The 19,695-nt window shown below is 46.0% G+C and overlaps 1 protein-coding gene across 3 annotated transcripts in view; it reads right to left on the minus strand.

The window, feature by feature from the left end:
* PCNX1 (pecanex 1) overlaps positions 1-19,695 on the minus strand; it is a 617,237-nt gene that overhangs the window by 379,260 nt on the left and 218,282 nt on the right. For all 3 annotated transcript variants that reach the window (XM_085627291.1, XM_085627290.1, XM_085627289.1), the window contains exons 4-5: positions 15,376-15,418; positions 4,680-4,769 (exon numbers count right to left, since the gene is read on the minus strand). In XM_085627291.1, the coding sequence (XP_085483417.1) occupies positions 4,680-4,769; positions 15,376-15,418 (133 nt within the window). The remainder of the gene's footprint in view (positions 1-4,679; positions 4,770-15,375; positions 15,419-19,695) is intronic.

Genomic DNA, 19,695 nt, shown 5'->3' on the forward strand with positions numbered 1-19,695 from the left:
TAAAGGAGAGGTTCCGATTCTGCAGGCAACTTCCTTTTTAGTGGGATCCTGAAAGGGTCCAATGGCGGCTCCGAAGTTATCCTTCGGTCCTGGAGAATCATTCTGCCAGTGCCGGCGTCGATGATACGTGCTGGAGACGTCTCAGCAGGTGTGACCGTAGGTTGGGTGACCCGTGTCCTGAGTTGGAACATTTTTGGGATTGTTGACGGAGGCAAGCCGAAGGTAATGTTGGTCGGCACCGAAGAGGCTGCGGGAGCTCCGACCGAACCGGAGCCCGACGTGTCCTGGAGGACAGGTGTGGTTTTGCTGCCTTGCGTCACACCAGGTCGTACTTGGGGCGCCTTCGAGGCTTTGGCACCGGCCAGGCTCGTAGAGGCGGCCGTAGATTTTTTCGGTGCCGGCGGGTCATCGAGTCGGGGTGAAGAGATCACCGTCGAAGTCTTCGATACCTGAGGCTTAGGTGTCGTCGAGGGAGCGATGTGAGACACAGCAGGCGGTACGGCCCTTGGTGTCGTCGGTGCCGGTAGCCGAGCAGGTTTGTCGGTGCCGATGGCTTTTTTCCGTTTGTCGACTCCAACGTCGCCCGCCTCAAGTTCGGCACCGAAGTCCCTCTTGGTGCGGTCGGTGCCGACGCGGTGCGCTGGCGTCGAAGGCCTCGATCCGACCAGCGCTACTTTCAGTTTCGGTTTCGATGGAACCTGAGCAGCTTTCGGTTTCGGTTTTGTGATAGGGAAACCAGCCTGTTTATGTAGTAATGGCTGCCGCTGAACGTCCGAGGCCGGGCCCGAGGGCGGGGCCGAAGAACTGCGGGATGGGTCTCGGGTAAGGCCCGAAGGCGATCCCTTGACCGGAGCCATAGGCTGTGGCACTGGTGTTTGAACGGTTTGAACAGGTAGGCCTTGTTCATCATTGGAGCTACTTTCTTCGGCCCCGAAGGCCTCCTCGTCGTCTCCTACCTCGGTGTCGTCTTCACCTCTGTGGAAGAGTGACTCGTCTTCCTCGTCCGATCCGGGTTCGTGTTCGGAAACGGGACTGGAGGGCAAGACTTCCAATTCCTCGACGTCCTCGGCCTCGCCGAAGATGTCTGTCGGGGCCGGTGCCGCGTGCTGCGCCTCGAGTCTCGCCGCTCGTCGATTCCGCAGAGTCTTCTTCGAGCGGAACCGGGCACAGGCCATGCATGTTGATTCGTCGTGGTCCGGCGAAAGGCATTTGTTGCACACCGGATGGACGTCGATGTGTGGGTACTTCGCATTGCATACCGGACACCTTTTGAATGGCGTCCTGGATTCCATCGTCGAAGTCGTCGATGGACAGGTAAATGCGAAAGCAGTCGGTGCTGAAAGTTAGTAAACTAACAAATTCTATCGAAACCCGATCGATAAACAGTACCGACGCGAACTAAAGGCCTTTTGGCCTCGAAAAAATATTTTCCTAACTTGAGCTAAGATAGCACATCCGAACCCAATGGCGGAAAAAAACAATCTGAGGATGGAGAGGATGCCCATGCGCACTGTAGTCCAGGGGAGGAGTCACCTATCCAAGGATACTTCGAAGACTCTTCCAGGACAACAACGTGCAAACATCCGGACCCAACACTAGGCGGCGATCTATGCACAGATATGAATTCAGCAGCCCACATGCCTCGAACGCAAGATGACCCATGACGTATAGAAGAGGTGCCAAGGCACAACATTGAGCACCATACAACGGCAGATAAGAGCACCAGGTGACGCATAGAGCCCAAGGGATCTCTTAGACCCAGTTGACATAAAGCAGAGCTATATAATAACATACAAGTACCCCACACGGAGTTTGCACACCCCAACAAGGGGAACACCTCTTAGGGCAAACCAGTCAGAGGACCAGGCTCAACAATCTGTGGAACACTGCCACAGTAGGCTAACTACCAGCTCAAAACACATAATGCATCCAAAGGGTGCGAAATAAAAGGGTAACTACCCCCGACAATGCAAAAAGAAGACCTGAGGCTTTCTGCCAGCCTAAAACACATAACACATCTAAAGGATGCTAAATGAAAAGGTACCACCCCAGAACAAACGCCTGAGGAATACAGGCCAAAGGGGGAGGGCGAAAGCCCGCAAGGAGGCGCTGAACAGCCGATTTGGCGTGAGCATCAAACAACAAAACCCCATCAAAGGGTAAATCAACAAGTCGCTCCTGGATATTCTCCGGAAAGACGCTATCCTGCAACCAAGCATGGCGCCGCAAGGCAACTGAACCAGCCATAGCCCGGCCTAAGGAATCAGCAGTATCCAAGGCCGAGCGGATCGTAAACTCAGCAAAGTCAAGGCCATCCCGGAGAAGATGAAGGTGGTCAACACAAGCGCCTTCAGTGGTGGCAGAGAGCAGAGACTCTGCAGAGTCCCACAGGACAGAGGCAGCCCGAGCCAGGACACACACTGCATTTAGCGACTGTAGGGCAGCCCTAGTGGAGGCAAAGATGTTCCGACCCCATGACTCAAGCCATCTGGACTCCCGGGAGGGAGGAAGCATTAGCTCGGGCAAGGAAGAGAAAGCAGTTTGCAAAACAAACCCCTGCACGTCAGGATGCACAAATAGGCAAACTGGATCATGTGGAGCAGGGCGGTGGCAGTGCAAGACAGAACGAGCCACCGGATGCCGGCCGAACCCAGGCACCCAAAAGGGCATCATAAAGAGACACTTCAAAGGGCAGAAGCGGCTCCACATTCCCTGACCCACGATGAAGGACATCGAGTAGAGGGTCCACAGACAAGGGTTCTGAAGGGTGTTGCATGCTCAAAATCCAGGTGGCCAAGGAGACTACTCTCAGAAAAGGCGCTCCAGCCTCGGTAGCCCTCCATGGAGGGGACAGCAGCTCATCTGTAGGTGAGGACTGTAAGCTAACCCTCCCAAGACACTGAGGGTGCGACCAATGCCCAACTGATGGGAGCCCCATTGACGAATGGGAGTCCTGATGGGGCTCTTGAGGAGGCGAGGAGCCTGCCGGGTCCAGGGGCTCCTGAGGAGGCGGGGATCCTGCCGGGTCCACATATTCTAAGGGGGGCACAGGCAAGAATACATCCGGTGTCGCCGGGCATGAGGGCGACGCCAAACTCTCTCCAGATGCTCCCGGAGAAGAGTCAACAACCCGGCATCGATGCGGCGCCAAAACTTCTTTAGTCGGCGCCGATCGAGCCCCAACCAGCACCGACTCGACTCTGTCCGGTGCCGAATCCAAGACAAGCTCCCCTTCCGAAGGAGATGGCGCCGGCAAGGCATGCCTCCGGGGCTGCACTGGCACCGACTCCGCCTCAACCACAACAGGCTCCGAAGAAAAAAGCGGAGGCGAGTTTACGGTGCCGGAACGGCACCGACCCCGGCTCCGGACAGGCGGCCGCCTGCCCGGAAGGCCGAGGTGTGCTCGAAGCAAGGCTTTGAGCACCAGCAACCACCTGCAACGCCACAGGGAGCCCCACGGGACTATGCGGCGCGGCAGGGGCGCTATGGGTCGTAGAGGGGGGCCTAGCCAGGCCGCACCCTGACGACACCATATGGATTATAGAGGGGAACCAGCCGGGCCACGCCATGACTATACCACATCTCCGACGTCCCTGGTGGGCTCATTTAGCGCCGGGGCGAACCCACCAGCGAGTCTGTCGGGGACCTCGCAAGTAGTGGAGGTCCTGAGGAGGCCCCAGGGACGGGAGAGGACCTAAGGGAGGCCGCAGAGCCGTGGCATAGGCCTCCATCTGTGTCCGAGTCGCCCCTGCAACCGGATAGGGTGGATAGAGGGGGGGGCGACAGTGGGGACGCATGTCTGGAATGTTCCGGGAACCAGTGCCCCCGACAACAGATGAAAGTGAGGTCGAGGACCTCGGCGACATGCGCCGCGTCTTACCAATAAGTGGCGTACGACGGTCCTGGCCACAGAAGGCGATCGACGGCGGAACTGGAAAGTAGAGGGGCCCGCCGGCGTTGAGGCCGGGGAGACGAGACGACTCCAACTGGGACAGCCATGCCGAAAGAAGCTTCATCCGGCGCTCCCGCCGGTACTTCGGCTTGAGGTGTTGGCAGGCGTCGCAGTCCGTGGTGTCGTGGTGCTCGCCCAGACACCACATACAGATAAGATGTGGGTCCGTCACGGACATTTGCCGCAAACAGGAAGTACTCGTTTTAAAACCCGAAGGCACACTGTTCAAGACGTGAAGCGTCGAAAAAGGGCCATAAAACAGGCCAGAGGAACCGCTTACTCTGGATCAGCGTTGCACGCGGAAAAGAAGGAAACTGACATCAGGGCGCCAGGAGAGACATATATGACCTCGCTGACGTCACGTACGTGGACGACGTCAGGGCGGGGTCGTGTGGCGCCGTCCCCCAGCACGCAGAGGTGCTGCTGCAAAAAACATTCCAGAATCAGTCAGACGCCTGGGGATATTCTAAGTTAGGGAATTTGCGGCTAGGTGTCTCTATCAGATATAGAGTCTAAAACATGCAGTTCCCAGCCACCTAAACTTTGTATTCTTGACCATTATTAATATAATGTAAGTTGATTGCTATAACACAAAATTAGGATACAGGGCTCGAGCCTAGTGTATTTAATTATTCTAGGATACAGGGCTCTAGGCCAGTCGATTTAATTATTTGTGACTTTCTACCAAGTCGTGAACAGCACACTCTTTAGGATCAACCAGACTTACCATGTTCTTCACTTCCTTCTTTATAGAGGCTGCAGCTCTGGGCAAGACTTAGACTGATATCATCTGAAGTCTTCGCAGTGTCTGTGTCTCCTATAGCCCAGAGTAAAATGAGCAATTAATGCAAAATAAAGCAAAATAGAAAAAAACACAGGTTCACTCATTAAAAAAAACTGCACACATTCTAGTTTTACTTGAAGTATTATTAATGTAATTATATTAAAGAAAAATGATGCACAATAGTTTAATGCAGACATAAACCAAAGATATACACAAACAAAAATACTAGCGAGGTACAATTTTTGGAATAGAGCGAGTGGTTTTCTCTCGGGTAGTGGGTTTGCAGACTACTAAACCACTCTGCACACTTACTTGGTCTGCTCCTAAACCCACCCTGCCAGCCACTCCTTTCCCTAACACCCTCCTCCTAAATGGGGTCTCTCATATCTACATATTTATGTGGCTGAAAACATATCACAACCTTCGTAATCTAGAAAACAGATAGGAGTTGGTGATGTGACTGGCATATGTGTCTTTAGTACCAGGAAACTACCTTAACCTAAACTGGTAAAGTGCAAATATTTTTTCTGAAAAATGTTATGGTTTTCATTAGAGACGCATATATTAGTGTAACATACAAACATATGCATTGAAAAATATGCACTAACATACAACAGCCCCTTATGTAGGAGGAGCCAGAAAGCGAGCATCAAGGTTTAGATTTAGTATTCCAACCAATTTGCTACATAAGAATTCAAACCACAGTCTATACCTCAAATAATTTGAGCTCAAGAATGCATGCCAAGAAGCGCTACCATGTAGGGTTCGTTGTCTGCCCCCATGTAATCTCAAGTCAGCGGCATCCCCGACAGGACACATCCAGTCAATGAAAATCACCTCTCCTCTTAGAGCAGTGTGTCTTGCTGTTTATCTACAAAAGCAAGTCATTCGAATTCTGAGAGTTTAAGGAGAATGGTTTTTTTCTGCTTTCAGACTTCCAGCCACACCTCTCAAGGCAGTACATTCAAAAGTTGTGGATACATCTGTATTCCAACCCAAAATATCAGACGCAAATGCAAACTCATCCAAGCAATCCTATCTTTAGCCACTACCACAATCAATCAATTAATCAATCAATCAGATCAATCAGGATTTGTAGAGCGCAGATAATCGCCCGCGAAGGTATCCAGGAGCTAGGTTCTTGCTGGGATCAGTCAAAAAGCAAGGTCTTGAGTCCCATTCTGAATTCCGGGAGAGAGGCCGATGTTCGAAGAAGGTTGCTCCAGGACTTGGCAGTGAGGTAGGAGAAGGAGCGTCCTCCACTGTAGCTTTGGCGGATGGAGGTGTGTGAGAGAGGTCATGGGAGGCGAAGTGCAGGTGTCTGGAGGACTGGTGGAAGTTCAGGCGGTGGTTGATGTATGCTGGTCCTTCGTTGTGGAGGGCTTTGTAGGTGTGTATCAGCATCTGGAACTGGTATCTTTTCTGGATGGGGTGCTAATGGAGGTTTCTTCGGAGGGAGGTGATGTGTGTCCATTTGGGGAGGTTGAGGATGAGTCTGGCGCTGAGTTCCGTATCGTCTGGAGTCGCTTCAGGGGTTGGTTGGTGATTCCTGCGTAAAGCTTGTTAATTACCTTATACACCTGCATTCTGCCCTTTGAGGGTGCCAATATATCCGAAAAGCACATCCCTGGTTCATGCAAGTCAGTTATTCCAGTCATTATAATCAATTAATTGCAACTTGTCATCAGAGGTTTTAAATTACTAGGCATGATCACATAATACATGATGGCTCACGCTGAACGCAAGTAAAAAAGGGATTAACATATTTACCTAATTTCTTATCCAAATTTTGCTGGTAGATAAATAAATTCCACTGGGATGTGGAATCAGTAAGGGAAGACGGCGGCTATTTTTTAATTTTTTTTTATTTATTTTTTTGGGGGAGTTTTATATAGAGTGAACTCAACCCGAATATATTGGGTTTCACAGTGCTTTACATGAGCACCAGTTGCATTACACAAGGACACATTGACACATTAATTTTTGTTAGGCATGGGGAGATTACGTGATTTGCCCAGAATCACAGGATGTTGAGCGTCATTGCCGAGACTCGAACCCGGTTCCCCAGCTTCGAGGTCAACAGCTCTAGCTGTAAGGCTACATCCTCTCCCCAATCTTTGAGCTCTGACGCTTCAATCTCATGGTCCTGCTACCATCACATTCATTTGACCATTTCCACATCAACTACACCATACCATAATGGGTCTATGTTTATGTTGCTTTCTCCAGGATGGTAGCAATTAAGTCTGGATCTGCTATAGCTATCCCAATCGGCATGCTCTTCAAGATGGCACAGCACTTCCCCTGCACCCTTCTCCTGGCTCTGCGCTCCTGGCTTCGATGCCAATCTTAACCACGCTGGTGGCTGTTGAAGAACAAGGTGTGCAGCACAGCTTACCGCAAACAGACCTTTCCTATCTGGTGAAGCATAGGCAGCCATATGCATTAACGCTTAAATTCTACCATTTCTATTGCAATGCACACTGTCGCTGCTTCATTAGGCATACTGGCCACTTGCTACACTAGGACTAGTTACTTCTGATGTTTGCACATATAGTGTTTAATTGTAAGGTCAATCGTACTTGTCGGACTTCTGTCAGTGCACGCCTATGACATTTTCCAAATACAGATAAACCTTGATTTTATCATGACTAAATTAGTAATACACTGTTTACCTCTCTTGCCTAACCTACTGACCACACAATTGGCACTTATTGACCTAATGCTTACAATCAGCCACAAACTCATACTCTCTAAATGGAAATCCCCGGAATGCATATCCATACACACATAGTGGGCATGGCTTAAATATCTCAGAAGCGCAAAACTACAACTGCAATCACTCCAAGACAAAATAAAGTTCTTGCCACATATACAGGACAAGACTGATGCCTATATTAAGAAGGTCAACCTCGCCTTACCTCCCCTAAATACGAAGCTTTGGTACAATCCTCCTTCACGCTTTATACCCTTGAATTGAATTGAAGGTAAATTTGTAGAGCGCGAATTGCTGCCCAGGGGCGTCCAAGCGCTGGGAATAACAGAGGTGACCTCATAGAGTGGCTAGCGGAGAATTAATGAGGGAGGTTGAATAGGAATGTCTTTAACTGCTTGCGGAATGAAGAAAGGTTGGGGTTGACTCTAAGATGTAGGGGGAGAGTGTTCCAGGTCTTGGAGGCATTGTAGGAGAACGTCCTGCCGCCAGACCTAGTCTTTTTTATTCTTGGGGCCGTGGCCATAAAGGTCTGGCTTGAACGGAGGTTTCTGCTGGGTTGGTAGTGGGTGACTAAGTCACGGGTTATCATAGGACCTGTGTCCCAGAAGGCCTGATGGGCAATGCACATGGCCTTGAAGAGAATTCTCTGGCGCACTGGTAACCAGTGAAGGCTGACCAGACCGGCTCTCACTGATTGCCTGCGAGGAAGCTCAAGCAGTGTGCGAGCCGCACAGTTCTGCACTGTCTGGAGTCTGCGTAAGGTGTAATCAGGAGCGCCAAGGTAGAGCACGTTGTTAAAGTCTAGGCGGGACTGTATTAAGCCCTGGATGGCTACCTGCTTAGCTTCCATGGGTAGAAGGGGGAGGATTTTTTTTAACATCCTAAGGAGGCCAAAACAGGTAGCCGAGAGTTTTGTGGCCTGAGTATTGAATGAGAGGGATCTATCCAGCCACACCCCCAGGCTCTTGATGTTGTCCTTGGGTGCTGGAGAGGAGCCTAGACAGGGGGGCCACAAAGAGTTGAAGAAACTGGGATCGGAGGGGCCCAGGAGCATCAGCTCCGTTTTGTCGCCATTTAATTTGAGGGATGAAGAAGACATCCAACTCTTTACTTCCTTTAGGCACTCTCTAAGTCCGCCTGACATTGGCGTGTTGGCCTCCTGCGCCAGTGAGACCACCAGCTGGGTGTCGTCCGCGTAAGAAATAATCTTAACCCCAAACGGACGGACGACCTCAGCCAATGGCCTCATATAGATGTTGAAAAGGGCAGGGCTTAGAGAGGAGCCTTGAGGGACTCCGCACCTTAGTGGTCTACTAGTGGACACAGACTCACCATCGAATACTCGAAAGGATCTGTCCTCCAGGAAGGATTTGAACCAAAGCCAGGCTTTGTCCTTGATTCCGACACTAGCCAGACGGCACAGCAGGGTGTCGTGGCTGACCGTGTCGAATGCCGCACTGAGGTCGAGGAGGATCACTGCCACTGATCCTCCTTGATCCAGGATTTTTCTGGATTCCTCAGTGACCATAAGGAGGGCGGACTCGGTTCCGTGTTTGGGTCTGAAACCCGTCTGGGTGGGGTCTAACAATTGGCGGTTTTCTAAGAAATTCACCAGTTGGGAATTAATGTATCTTTCCAAAATTTTACTCACCAACGGGAGCAGGGAGATAGGTCGGTAGTTGCTAAAATCTGCGGGATCCAGATTGGGTTTCTTTAACAATGCTCGGACCATGGCCCGTTTCCAGACAGGAGGGACAGTGCCGGAGGTGATGGATACGTTCAGAACATCCCTAATGGTTGGCAGTGTGATCTGGGATGCTGACATTATGATATCTGGCGGGGCTGGATCGTCAGGGGAACCGGATTTTACTTTCCGAGCCACGGATTCTAGGGATGCAAGATCAAGGAGGGGGAAATGGTCCAAAGTAGGTTGAAGCTGAAGGGTGAGGGTTGCCATGATTATATTGGTCAGGGCTGAGGGGGTGGTAACTATGGGAGGGAAGGATGAATAGATTTTGTTAACTTTTTGGTGGAAAAACTCTGCTACGTTATTGCAATGGGTTGTAGATTTTGTTTCGTGCAGGCTAGATGGGGGTTTGGTGAGTTTTTTCACAATTTTGAAAATTTCTTTTGGTTTTGATTTTGCTAGGATAATTCTGTTCGAGAAATATACAGCTTGGGCAGCTTTGACATCTGCTTTGTAGTTATTGATTGACTCTCGGTAGCAAATTTTATTTCCTGGAGAATAGTCTAAACGCCATCGTCTTTCGGTTTTTCTGCATTGGCGTTTCTTTTCCCCGAGAGCCTCTGAGTACCAGGGGGCGGTTTTATGGGAGCATTTCAGCGTGGTTTTACTTCTTGGAAGGGTGTCTTCAAGAGATTGTGTGATCCAGTCTTCGTAAGCCTGGTTGGCTAGACAAGGATCCTCATTGTAGAGGGGTTGGTTGCTGGCAAGCTTGGTGGACCATTCGTCGACTGGGAGGCGAGACCAATGTGTTCTAACAATGCCAACAGCCAACAATTGTACAACTTCTTTGCCGCAGATACAATAACTATTTTCCCTGTACTGCCTTCTCTTTCCTATCCATCTCTCTCTACTCTACACCTATATCTAGTCTCTTATTTCTTTCTCCTTTCAGGCTGAACCTCTGTACCCATTTGCTAGCTAGTTAATAGATAACGGTTTACAGTTAACTATACTCTGTTGTGTACTAATTTGCAATTTCGTAAACAATAGAATTCACTCTAGAATGTGTTTATTGCTTTTACATGTGATAAAATCGCCTTGCATAACTACAACTGCACATCCAACTGTACCTACAGTAGTCTTCAGCCCATCCGACCCAAGGTTTGAAAATCAGAAGATTTGCTTGCTTGTTTTTGATTTGTTTGGATGCTCTGCACTATTCATCTCACAACTGTCTCTGTGAAACTGGGAGATCTTGGTTTGGTGCCAGGGAGTGCACAAGAAGCATTTGTCTTTCCTTAATCGCCTAATTTACTATATGTAATACAGGACAGCTCTCATCTTGCATATGCAGTGCTCTTTTTGTTGGTGTCTTTAGCAACTAGAAACACACAGTTGACTGGTTCACTCAACTACTCTTTCCTTCTTTATCTGCAGATAAGGTTTCGGAATAGTCAAGGCCTTTAAACATTAACTCCATGAAAGAACAGGACCGTGATTAAGAAGTCATTAGTGCACAGTACTTCAGATCTGCTGTATGCACTGGCTCAAACTGCAGTCTCATTAGCTGTGCTAATACCAGGTTCGGCTCCACAAAGGAGTTGGAGCTGAACTTGGTGGCAAATACCTTTTCCCCCTTCTAGTAACCTTTTAAACACTGGTATGGGAAACACTGTTTCCTGAAGTTCCTAGTATAAGTGCAATTAAGCCGGCTAGGTGTATCCATACAGAGATGCAAGAGGATTTTGAGTCAAGTAAATGCATAAAGTATTTGATGATTGTTGTATCACCTTTCAATAGGATGCCCTTTATCCACGAGTGTTTAAACATGGTACACTTAACTACACAGCACTTGTGTGTGGTGAGGTATCTTGTCTCGCAAATATCCTCCAATCATTTGTTTAGTAGGCGTTCATGGGAAAATTCTAGAACATCAGGAGTCCAGCTGCTGTGCTGATGCTGGCTGGCCCTGAATGACACACACTTTCCCATCTCTTCCAAGTATAAATACCACGTGTGACAGACTCAGTGCAGGGCTATCATGGTCAGCTGGTTTACCTGCATTTGTTGATCACTACTGTGATCTTTGGGATTAGTGGAAAGGCGGTTGCATGTGTCGGGGACAGGTCTACATGAGAATCCTGCAAGATTTTGACTCCCGCTTCTTGAACCTCATTCAGGAGCAAGCCCTCCATATCTGTTATTTTGAAAGATGTACTGCTATGAAAGGATTAAAAAAAATAAAAACATTTTTTTAACAAACACTCTGTTATCTGCTCGAATATTAAATTGTGTTCCCCGGTTTGTTCAAATACAACAATTCTATGGTGTCCAAAGAAACTGCAACCCCTTTCTAGTCACCTTCATGGAAGGATATTAGGGCTTCAGGCACTGTCCTCAGTTTTAACACAATTATGTATTAAACGGCTTCTCTTATCAATGACTCTCTGATCTTGAGCCCCTCCATGTAGAATGCCTCCACGAAGGTGATCAATATAGGGATTGGTGGTTAGAAGTCCCTGCTTTCCGGTATCTTCCCTTTCCTTCACCACTGCTGTGCCCGGTGCAATTTTCCAGTGAGATCACTAGATCATCTCAATTCCCTGTTGCCCGAGACCATTGGCTTGGGAGTCACTCCAGTATGGGTCTCATATGTAACTTGACAAATGCTATTTGGGGAATACATGATGCCACTATTCCTAACATCTTTATCACAGTTTTCACTGTTCGAGATTGCAACATCTGGTAAAGGCCAGGTATAGGTCAGTGCCAAAACTCTTGAATCTTGGCCTTGTTTGAGTCTAGCTCTGCCCCCAAAAAGATCTGTCTTCGAAGGTTGTGGGGATTACTGTTCCACGTTCGGTGAGAACTCCAATGAGTATGTTGACTTCATCTCCTGTTTTGTTTGCCACTGTTCGAATGAGCCTGCCATCATCAGCTAGTCATCTATGTGGAGGTAAACATGTATCCCTGGTCTCCACAGGTGTGCTGCTACCATAGCTAGAACACTCTAAGAGACTAAAACTTAGTATTGAAAGTGAGCTTTCTATTACAAACTTGAGATATTTCATGTGATGTTTAAACATTTGAATATGGAAGTAGTTAGATTATAGATCTAGAATTGCAACGTTACCTCACTTCAGTAACATTGCAATCACTTGCTACCACACTGCCATTTTGAAGTTTTGAGTGTTCACAAACTTGATCAAGTACTCTAGGTCTTTTATCAGCCTTAATGTCAGCTCAGAGTTTGGGATTAAGAAGGACAGGATAAAAATCCCTGGTTGCACTTCTCCTTCTGCACTTTCTCCATTACCCACTTCTTTAAAAGATCCTGCACTTCTTGAGTTAATGGTCTGGTGATGATCTGTCTTGCACCCTTTCTTTTTTGGAGTGGCGGGGTATTTCTCCAATTGGATGCAATAGCGGCATATAATGTTCATTACCTATTTGATAAAGGCAATCTTTCACCATTCCTGAAGAAACTTCCACACCTGTCCCTTACTTACGTTAAATGTTGAGGGAACTTGTGTGCGAGTTATTTGTTTAAGGAGGCACATCTGCTTGAGAAATCGATCGTCTCTCCACAACATGACGCAGCTGTTGCTGTAGTTGGAATACTGGACGTCCTAAATGTTTTTGGTTGCTTGGTGCACCTCTTCAGAAAGAATCTTTTGCCTGCAGCACTTCAATCAATTTTTGTGGTTTTGTCACATTTCATTCCTTGTAAGGAGTCATTCAACATTGGTCAAAAGAGATTCTACCATGCAAATGGTATGCGGCTTCCCCCTTAGTATTCTGCCCATACATAGCTGTCTACTAGCTGTGTGAGCAGCACGCAGAGGGGATGTTGGACATGTTCGTAATGATCTTCCCCTTTCGAATGACTGTCTAGGTCTGATTTTTGTTCTGTTCTGGTAAGACTTGTATAAAATCCTCAATCATATTAACTGTTGGTGGTCCTATCTGCTGAGTTAAGCATTTCAGTTGGCAATACGCTATTGTCTGGCTGCTGCTCTTCACCTTCTGGTCCTAACTACCACCCATTTGCTATCCCTCTCTGTCACTAGTCCCATGGATGAAGGTGCAATAGCACTCTTTTGAGCTGTGCGCTGCTCAGGAGTCAGTTGGCCTATTGTTTTTTTAAATCATCGCTTTAAGATTTGTTTTCATAGTGTGATTGCCTTATCAGAAGCTGGGTCTCTAAAAACACCCCTTTCCTAGTCAAGGATGTTGGTAACATGGGCAGAAACCAATTTCTATTTTGCAGTGGGAACAGTCTCCAATAAGGCGTAAACCTCAGCTTGATCATCTTCTAGATGCTCCCAGTAGGTGTCTGCTGCCCTCTTCACTAGTGTGTGATGTAATGAGGAAGCGTTTACTGGTAAAGGTTTTGATGGTGAGGAGTCCATTTCCTCCTCCAGTAAGTCTGTCTGCAGATGCTGCCAAATAGAATTTCATCCCCATTTGAGCATTCTTCTCCTGGGGGTTGGTGACCGTCCTCATGCTGCAGTTCCTCTTGTGCTTTCAGAGTTGCCAGAGGAGCTTCCTTCTCTAGAAGTATGGCTATCTCTTCATTGGGCCTCTCAGAAGGTATTGTATAGGATTTCTCAGCTTTGAGACAGCGCTTTGTTTCACTCCACATCGAGAGTATGTTTAATGTCGATTGTTGAATCTTTTCTTTTTAAAAGGTGCCACCATATCTCTTTCCTTATAATGTTGCATTTTTTACCCTTTGATCAGGATACCACTTCAGAGCCAAAACAGAGAGTGAAGGATTGTCCCTAGAAGTTTTTGGTTTCCAATGTAGTGGAGGTCTTTGGTGCCAGTTAGAATGCTTCAAAGTTTCCAGTTTCTCAGCTCAGGCACAGTACAACCATGAGACATTGTCGGTGCATGCTTTTTCACTGTCGCCACAGCTTTTCAGAACAATGTATCACTAATGTTGGATCCTTTCTGCTCTGCCTGGTTCTCTTTCATCCTCTCATGCTACTCTTCATCTGTTAAATAAAGGTCTTTCAAAAGATAGCCATTTGGCCTGCAACATCAGGCAAGGTCCCCAGCACTGTTTCTCCCTCACCTTCAAGGTTTTTGGTAGGAAAACCTTGCAACTTACAGCCAGACATTAGAAATTCAGAAGGTAAAGATTTAAAACATATTGAGTGTCCTTCCATGCCAATTTGCGATGGAAATTTGGACAAAATCGAAAAAGGGGTATTTTTCACAGCTCCTGGTTGAGAAACTTAAACGAGACAAGGGGATATTCTTCAGGCTCCTCTCCTCACTATGCAGTCAAAGCCCAACAGAAACGCTGGTCACCTTTGTTTTTTGACGTGGATCTCTCATCTATTATGCATTTCTCTCACCACCTCTAAAATTCGTTTGCTATCTTAGTCTGTCCTAGAAATCTTAGTGCTGCACTCCACATCTTTTTTTGATGACCCTCGGCTCCCAATACTGCTTCCGAACTGAAAAAAATACTTGGAGATGGAGACCATTTATTAAGCCATTGTGGGCTTACATTTAATGTGAAAGTTTGTCAGCATGACTCCTCCTCTGATCGATGCCCAAAAGAAAATAAGAAAAAACTGAAGTTTCCAGACCCAACCACTAGATTGGCAACGATTGAACAGAGCATGAATCCAGAAGCTAATCATGCTGTAAAAATAAGTGATAGCCACATGATTACATGACATGAATGTCAACCACCTCGAGCTGATTTGATGCAGTTCTATTTGAATTCCTGGATAATAATTCTATAGATAAGGGTGTCACTATCCACACCAATTATAGTATTGACTGTACAGTGGAGATTGATTTATGATGGTACTCTTAAGGCTGCACGCACCTCCACTACTCTTCCAGTTGATAAGCAAAGTTTTCGGTTTTTATAATTGTCTGTACCAATCAACATCTTATGTCAAAGCTTAAAAAAAAAAAACAAGGCAACTGCCAATTACTGACAGGTGGTTGTGCAATCTTATCACTTTTCAATGCCATTCATTGGGGCAATGATCACTTTCCCTACTTCCATACCATGCACTGTTGTACTAAAGTCAGCAACTTAACTTTAGCCTTCTCACAGCATAGAATGTAAGATTTCTACAGCTTGAGGAGCGCAGCAGGTAAAATAATTAAAATAAAATGTGATGAAAGTAGGAAAACTTGTCAAACATCTAATAATAACAGAATACAAAATCTGTCAAAAGTAAGAAAATACACAAGCCTGGTCTTACCTTTCGCGATTTCTGCAACTTCTCCAATACAGGATAACACACTCTAAAAAAGAGAACATACGAAAAATAAGAATAAAATATTCTGAACAGTTGAATGCACAAGGTCTGCAAATCAAGCAAATGAATGGTCTCAATCAAAACTCATGCAAGGCTGGCGACGCTTCTGAAGGAACTGCTGGCAATAGAACATGCACTTTAAAAGTGAAGTGAAAAAGATCTTAATGAAATGGATTGCTGAAATTGAGTAGTCTGTCCAGTACGCAGTGTTAATGCCTACTACCTTATCCCCAGTATCTACAGAATGATCTCTCAAATCAAGGACTCCAAGTGCACCCAACAGATCCACAGGGCTGAATCGGACAAACGTGCAAGCAGGTCAGTGCCTACTGGGAACATGTGAAATGTCCATGCTTACTGCCACCACAAACACAATAAGGATTCATGTGCCGACTCACCATGTGGTGTGTTAAGCACTTGAAAACAACAACTAAGCAGTACCTTGGAAACAGTGCAGCAAAGCAAGACCAGTTCCCCAAAGGAGCAAATCCGACAGAATGGTGCACCCAAATGGACGATGGCTTTGGCGTCCGGGTCCAAACAACAATGTCTGGTAGTGTTATGACCATCGGCCAAGGCTGAATCTTTAACGGCATCAACCACAATATGTAAAACGATTTTGCTCCGGTCATAGGGTACAGGCTTAGCCAATATCACTGTATAGATCAAACTGCCCATCAACCTTAAAAAATTATTTTAAGGTGAACCCCCTCTAAAGGCCACGAACAATTGTTTTGTAAAAAAAAAAAAAAAAAAACTGGTCTGTGTTTACAGTGCAAAAATTCGAAGCCCTTCGACAAATTTATCAAGCTTTTCTTCCATGCAGGTAGGCATCGACTGCCTGGCAGCATCTTACGCAACTCCAAAACAAGAGTAAACTGGATTTTAATTCTAAAACATTCCTCTAGTGGAACGAAGTACATTGGCTGTAGGTTGATGTCTTCGATAGGATAAATAAGAAAATAAAGGTTTGTTTTCAGAATACTGGAAGTGGTTAGACTATTCAATCAAGTTTTAGATAAGAACTGCAGAGTTATTTATGAAGACAGGGACGGCAAAACGACATTTAATTAATGATTTTGTAGTGATGGAAAGTGTCGCTTATTTGCTGAAGCTGCAAAACCAGCTCTGCATCTGCTCTCATAAGTAAGAGGACTAAAGTACATAAGATGTCCTCTATGCAAAGGCTGCCGAATGTAAACAATGTGTGGACCACCACACCTACTCTTTTGAACTACAATGTGGAGTAGTTCAAAACATAGGCACCTAACAGCATAATACAGGTGAATGTCAGGTGAGCTGTAAGAAGTGAAGGTTTATTTCCAACTTCTCAGCTGATTACAAGGACAGAATGGGACTTTGCCTAGCTGCATCAATGGTATCTAACAGAGCTCACAGTACAAACAAGCATTGGCATAGCCAATAGGTCTCGCCTTTGGGACCTTATAAGTATTTAGCCATGCAACAAATGCATAACTAAATACTTATAAGGTCCCAAAAGCGAGACCTATTGGCTATGCCAATGCTTGTTTCTGTTTATTACTGCTCTGTAGTAATGGTGGCACCCGTGCTTTAGCTTAAACATCTTAAGCTAAAGTCGGGTGCCGAGATTGCTTCAAAAGTAAAGAATTGTCTATTTATTTACTTTTGAAGCAATCTCAGCACCAGATTTTAGCCTAAGATGTTTAAGCTAAAGCACGGGTGCCGCCATTACTACATAGAAGTAATAAACAGGAAAAAAAAATGCAAGCGCCCGCTTCGAGAAATGACTGCCGTGGCGGGGGAAAAATGCTACCGCCGGCCACAGCTTGCATTGCATGTGCGCGAGTGGTGCGCGTGCAGCAGTAATCACGCCATATGGCGCCTCTGCTCAAGCCCACGCACTGCAAGCTGTGGCCGGCGGTAGCATTTTTTTTAAGCCCTTACTTTAAGTCTCGCCAGACCAGCGTAAGCGCTGGGTCAGGCGAGACCTAAAAAATAATATCGGAAACTTATGATTTCTCCGTTAAAATTTCTGGGGAAAATGGCCTTTCGTCTGGGCAAAGAAAAGGGCCATTTCAAAGCCTTCTGCAGGTTCCTTCACACCCAAAACAGTGGAGACACCGCACCACAAATGGGGCGGGTCCTCCACTGTTGGTTATTCTCCTTCAATTACTGTGTTCACAACAATCGTGTTTTGAGGTCCAACAGAAGGACATTTCAAAATGATCTGGAAGAAGCAGTTTTTTTCCTCACTATCATCATCCTCATCCCAAGAGAATAAGGTTACGGTAAGCTCAAGGCATCCGCATCATTTATGAAAAGGTCTCTCATCCTATGGCTGGACTTTGGATTTAAGGTCTTTTGTACAACAAGTATCTACTCTCAGAAAACTGGTAATTTGTTTTAGAGTGAGCATTAGCAATGAAGCCTGATCCCCTCACCACCTTTTTAGCACCAAGCTCTCATGGCATTGACATACCTCATATCACAAACAAAGCCACTATCATCACTTTTGGAAGAGTTGGAGCCAGCATGCATGGCATGGGGCTTGACAATCCCTAGATTGAAGCCATCAGTGGGATGAAGGGGGCAGATGGTGCCAGAAGAACAGAATTGCTCCAACAGGGTGCAAAAAAGTTTCACTGCTAGGGCATACTCAACATAAAGATGACCTTTCAAATTGCCTGGATTTATTTATTTAGGAGTTTTATATAGAGCTGGCAAGACCTGAGCACTTTACATCTGTGCATGTTCATTACAAATAGTGAGTATGATTAAATCTCAGCAATAAGATCACACCGAGTCCACGTTTGCACACAAGGGAGGTAAAATAAAAGGGGAGGGATGTAGGGAGAACTGAAGTTTGAGATCATGTCTTAACGGCCAATTGATCTTTTGTTAGTTGAGATGTTGATTGAGGAGGAGATCTTTTAGCTTTCTCTTGAAGCTCAAGAAGGAAGAGAAACTCTAACTAGGAGGATGTAAGGAATCAACATTTTCTCATGACTGGTTAAGAGGCAGATAATTCTGAATATTCCTCCATGAAATCCCCTGCTATGTGATCCAATGCAAGGAAGGAGAAAAAACATTTTTCATATTCTTTATGGTGTTTTTGATGTGTGAGGGTGGTCAGAGCATTGGCTGTGCATGGTCTTAAAATATTTGAATTCCTTCTCTCGACTGACACTAGGAAGTATAAGGGCACAGGTATCACCAGTGCTAGCAGCATTCTGAACCCTCCAAATGTGGATCTGTCAAACATTTGTCTGTAATAAAATGCACAAGCTTTAAACTTTGACTACTCTGGTGAAGAGACCATAGAACTTTTCAGACCACAGAAGAAAACGTCAAAAAAGAGTATAATTTTCCAAAAACACATTGGTGAGCACATCGCGATGTCAACATTGGCAAAAAGAAACGGACTTAATCTGCTGGAAATGATTTGTCACTTTTGTCAAGGATATCTTGCAGATACGCAGCTGATGCCAAAGAAGTACCAGCTGGTGGTTGGAATCCGCAATTGCTGAAAAACCATCCAGAACCAGGCTGAAGCCTGGGATAGATTCTTGATGACTAATCAAATCACTGGAAAACAAGAAGGCATCAATTGATCTGATTGAGGAAGTTGTATTTTTAGATTGATTATATTGCAGTGCTGTAATTTGTGGGAACATAAATACATTTACATTTTTTAGGTAGTTCACAACTGGGCTATAAGCATTCTATCTGGCCTACATAAAAGAAACCATATCTCTGCTATTAGGACCCAGTTAAGTTGACTCCCTGTACAGTTTCTCATAACATTGATTAATGATTATAGAACAAACTTCTGTCTATCTTCCGGCTGATTATAGGACAAACTTCTGCCTAGCTTCCCACAGATGATGGATTTTTACTGTTAATCAGGAATTCTGTAATATTATTTTAGTTCACTTTCTCTGATGCTGCACTTGATATAGTTGCCAGTCTTTAAAAGTGATCACCACTCCTGCCTGCATACTACAGACCGATCACTTTGATCGATGTCACGCAAAAACTGTTTGCACGGATACTTCTGGATCGCCCCCAGGGGTGGATGGAAGAACATGAAATACTCAGCCCATATCAAGCCGGAGTCAGAAAGAACACTTCCACTGTTGACCAAATATATAGACTCCAACTCATATTTTGGAAAACTGTGAGAATGGAGGGTGGCAGCCTCTATTTAATTTTTGTGGATCTGAAGACGGCTTTTGATCTTGTGCCCAGAGTTAAGTTATGGGGGGTACTTAGAGACATGGG

Source organism: Triturus cristatus, chromosome 9, assembly GCF_964204655.1.
Source record: "Triturus cristatus chromosome 9, aTriCri1.1, whole genome shotgun sequence".
Lineage (NCBI taxonomy): Eukaryota > Metazoa > Chordata > Amphibia > Caudata > Salamandridae > Triturus > Triturus cristatus.